The sequence below is a fragment of the Cynocephalus volans genome, chromosome 13, assembly GCF_027409185.1.
Source record: "Cynocephalus volans isolate mCynVol1 chromosome 13, mCynVol1.pri, whole genome shotgun sequence".
NCBI classification, from domain to species: domain Eukaryota; kingdom Metazoa; phylum Chordata; class Mammalia; order Dermoptera; family Cynocephalidae; genus Cynocephalus; species Cynocephalus volans.
The window spans coordinates 42,895,427-42,898,854 of record NC_084472.1 but is presented as its reverse complement, the minus strand read 5'-3'; the positions used below and the strand labels follow the sequence as shown (position 1 = coordinate 42,898,854).

The 3,428-nt window shown below is 64.8% G+C and overlaps 1 protein-coding gene across 1 annotated transcript in view; it reads left to right on the top strand.

Moving 5' to 3' along the window:
* The first annotated feature begins 265 nt into the window (after positions 1 to 265).
* Positions 266 to 3,428, top strand: part of SKOR2 (SKI family transcriptional corepressor 2) — a 33,458-nt gene continuing 30,295 nt past the window's right edge. The window contains exon 1 of the mRNA XM_063077490.1: positions 266 to 2,884. Coding sequence (XP_062933560.1) covers positions 266 to 2,884 — 2,619 coding nt within the window. The remainder of the gene's footprint in view (positions 2,885 to 3,428) is intronic.

Here is a 3,428-nt window from a genome sequence, read left to right as displayed (position 1 = left end):
AGAAGTACCTTCAAGTCCCTGAACTTCCAAAGGGCGATCATGAAGGAAATTGAGATGACTTTCTTGTGCCTCAAACTTGGTCATTTTGTCCAGTAATAATCATGTCTTAACCAAAGTAAGGAAGTTACTTTAATTCTTCAGTTTTAGCGACTCACTCCACCCCTCTGTTTTAGACTTAAAAGGGTCAAGTCAACACTTTCTCCATTTTCTTGCAGCCTCCAAGGCAGACCTGGAGGGACCGGCCCGGGATTCCGCGGCGGAGGAGATGGCTTCCAGCCCACTGCCAGGACCCAACGACATCCTGCTGGCGTCGCCGTCGGGCGCCTTCCAGCCCGACGCGCTGAGCCAGCCGCGTCCAAGCCACACCAACCTCAAACCCAACCAGGTGGGACAGGTGATCCTCTACGGCATTCCCATCGTTTCGTTGGTGATCGACGGGCAGGAGCGCCTGTGTCTGGCGCAGATCTCCAACACTCTCCTCAAGAACTTCAGCTACAACGAGATCCACAACCGCCGCGTGGCGCTGGGCATCACGTGCGTGCAGTGCACGCCGGTGCAGCTGGAGATCCTGCGGCGCGCCGGGGCCATGCCCATCTCATCGCGCCGCTGCGGCATGATCACCAAAAGGGAGGCCGAGCGTCTATGCAAGTCGTTCCTGGGCGAAAACAGGCCACCCAAGCTGCCCGACAACTTCGCCTTCGACGTATCTCACGAGTGCGCCTGGGGCTGCCGAGGCAGCTTCATCCCCGCGCGCTACAACAGCTCGCGCGCCAAATGCATCAAATGCAGCTACTGCAACATGTACTTCTCGCCTAACAAGTTCATTTTCCACTCCCACCGCACGCCTGACGCCAAGTACACGCAGCCAGATGCAGCCAACTTCAACTCGTGGCGTCGTCATCTCAAGCTCACGGACAAGAGCCCCCAGGACGAGCTAGTCTTCGCCTGGGAGGATGTCAAAGCCATGTTCAACGGCGGTAGCCGCAAGCGCGCGCTGCCCCAGCCGGGCGCGCACCCCGCCTGCCACCCGCTCAGCTCGGTCAAGGCAGCCGCTGTGGCAGCCGCGGCCGCTGTGGCCGGGGGCGGGGGATTGCTAGGCCCGCACCTGCTGGGCGGGCCCCCGCCCCCGCCGCCGCCACCACCCCTGGCCGAGCTGGCGGGCGCACCGCACGCGCACCATAAGCGGCCGCGCTTCGATGACGACGACGACTCGCTACAGGAGGCGGCCGTGGTGGCCGCCGCCAGCCTCTCGGCCGCCGCCGCTAGCCTCTCGGTGGCCGCGGCCTCTGGCGGCGCGGGGACTGCAGGGGGCGGCGCCGGGGGTGGCTGTGTGACTGGCGTGGGCGTTGGAGCCGGCGTTGGGGCGGGCGCGGCTACTGGCGCCAAAGGCCCACGCAGCTACCCCGTCATCCCGGTGCCCAGCAAGGGCTCATTCGGGGGCGTGCTGCAGAAGTTCCCGGGCTGCGGGGGGCTCTTCCCGCATCCTTACACCTTCCCGGCCGCAGCCGCCGCCTTTGGCTTGTGCCACAAGAAGGAGGACGCGGGCGCCGCGGCCGAGGCCCTGGGGGGCGCGGGCGCTGGCGGAGCCGGCGCGGCGCCCAAGGCAGGCTTGTCTGGCCTCTTCTGGCCCGCGGGCCGCAAGGACGCCTTCTACCCACCCTTCTGCATGTTCTGGCCTCCGCGGACCCCGGGCGGGCTTCCGGTGCCCACCTATCTACAGCCCCCGCCGCAGCCGCCCTCGACGCTAGGCTGCGCGCTGGGTGACAGCCCGGCCCTGCTGCGCCAGGCGTTTCTGGACCTGGCCGAGCCCGGCGGTGCCGGTGGGAGCGCTGAGAGCGCACCGCCGCCGGGTCAGCCCCCTCCAGTTGCGGCCAACGGCCCAGGCTCTGTCCCGCCGCCTCCTGCGGGGGGCGCCGGCGCTCGCGACGCTCTCTTCGAGTCGCCCCCGGGCGGCAGCGGCGGGGACTGCAGCGCGGGCTCCACGCCGCCGGCCGACCCGGGCGCGGCGTCCGGGACAGGGGCCGCGGGCGCTGGAGTGGGCCCCGCGGGAGCCCGGGTTCCCGCTCCCCACCACCCGCATCTCCTGGAGGGGCGCAAGGCAGGCGGTGGCAGCTACCACCATTCGAGCGCCTTCCGGCCGGTGGGCGGCAAGGACGACGCGGAGAGCCTGGCCAAGCTGCACGGGGCGTCGGCGGGCGCGCCGCACTCGGCCCAAGCGCACCACCACCATCACCATCACCACCCGCACCACCACCACCACCATCACCCCGCACAGCCGCCGTCGCCGCTACTACTGCTGCCCCAGCAGCCCGACGAGTCGGGGCCCGAGCGCCACCATCCGGCCCCGCCGCCGCCGCCGCCGCCGCCGCCGCTGGCCCCGCAGCCGCACCACCGAGGCCTTCTGTCCCCCGGGGGCACCAGCTGCAGCTACCCCAGCGAGGACAGCTCCGAGGACGAGGATGACGAGGAAGAAGAGCAGGAGGTGGACGTGGAGGGCCACAAGCCTCCTGAGGGCGAGGAAGAGGAGGAGGAAGGTCGAGACCCTGACGACGAGGAGGAGGAAGACGAGGAGACGGGGGTCCTCCTCGGGGACCCCTTGGTCGGGGGCGGCCGGTTCCTCCAGGGCCGAGGGCTGACGGAGAAGGGGAACAGCCGGGACCGCGCGCCGGCCGCCGCGGGCGCTTTCTCGCTTGCCCTGAACTCCTCCAGGCTGCTCCAGGAGGACGGGAAACTGGGTGACCCCGGCGGCTCGGACCTGCCCCCGCCCCCGCTCCCGCCCCCGCCCCTGCCCCTGGCCCCCCAGAAAGCGAGCTGCGGGGGTAGCAGCAGCCCGGGCAGCCCGGTCCACCATTCATCACTGGAGGAGCAGCCCTCCTACAAAGATGTAAATATCCCCTTTAGGCTCCTTCAAGCTAATTATTATTATTTAAATGCACCTTTCGGCTGAATCGCTTACATATGCGCGAGAAAGATGAATCACCAGATTTCCCCACAGAAATGAAATATTCAGTATGTTTGGGAGGGCTTCTTTCCTGCCAATGGTCCTCCATAAAAATGTGGTTTCTGGTCTCTTTTTTTATAAAGCGTTTCAAAGAATTTGAGACCTTTTTTCCCTCTTCTCGTTGAGTGCTGATTGTAGAAGTTGGTAAAGACTCCTCAGTGACCTAGTTCTTCTAACAATCCCTTCCCCCCCCACCTGAGCACATTTGTTCCCCCCAAAGACCACAAAACCCAGCAGTCTAAATAATCCGATCCCCTTCCTTCTCTATAGTTCAGCGCCTTCCCCCTCCATGACCAAAAAAAGATCGAAAATACGTTGCCTTCATAAGTTAAATTCCGTTTTTTCACTGCTTTAATCAAGGTTTAGCCAGAATGGACACATCTGTAAGATATTGTGTCTGGTCAAAGACAGAATCTTCAGCAAGAAA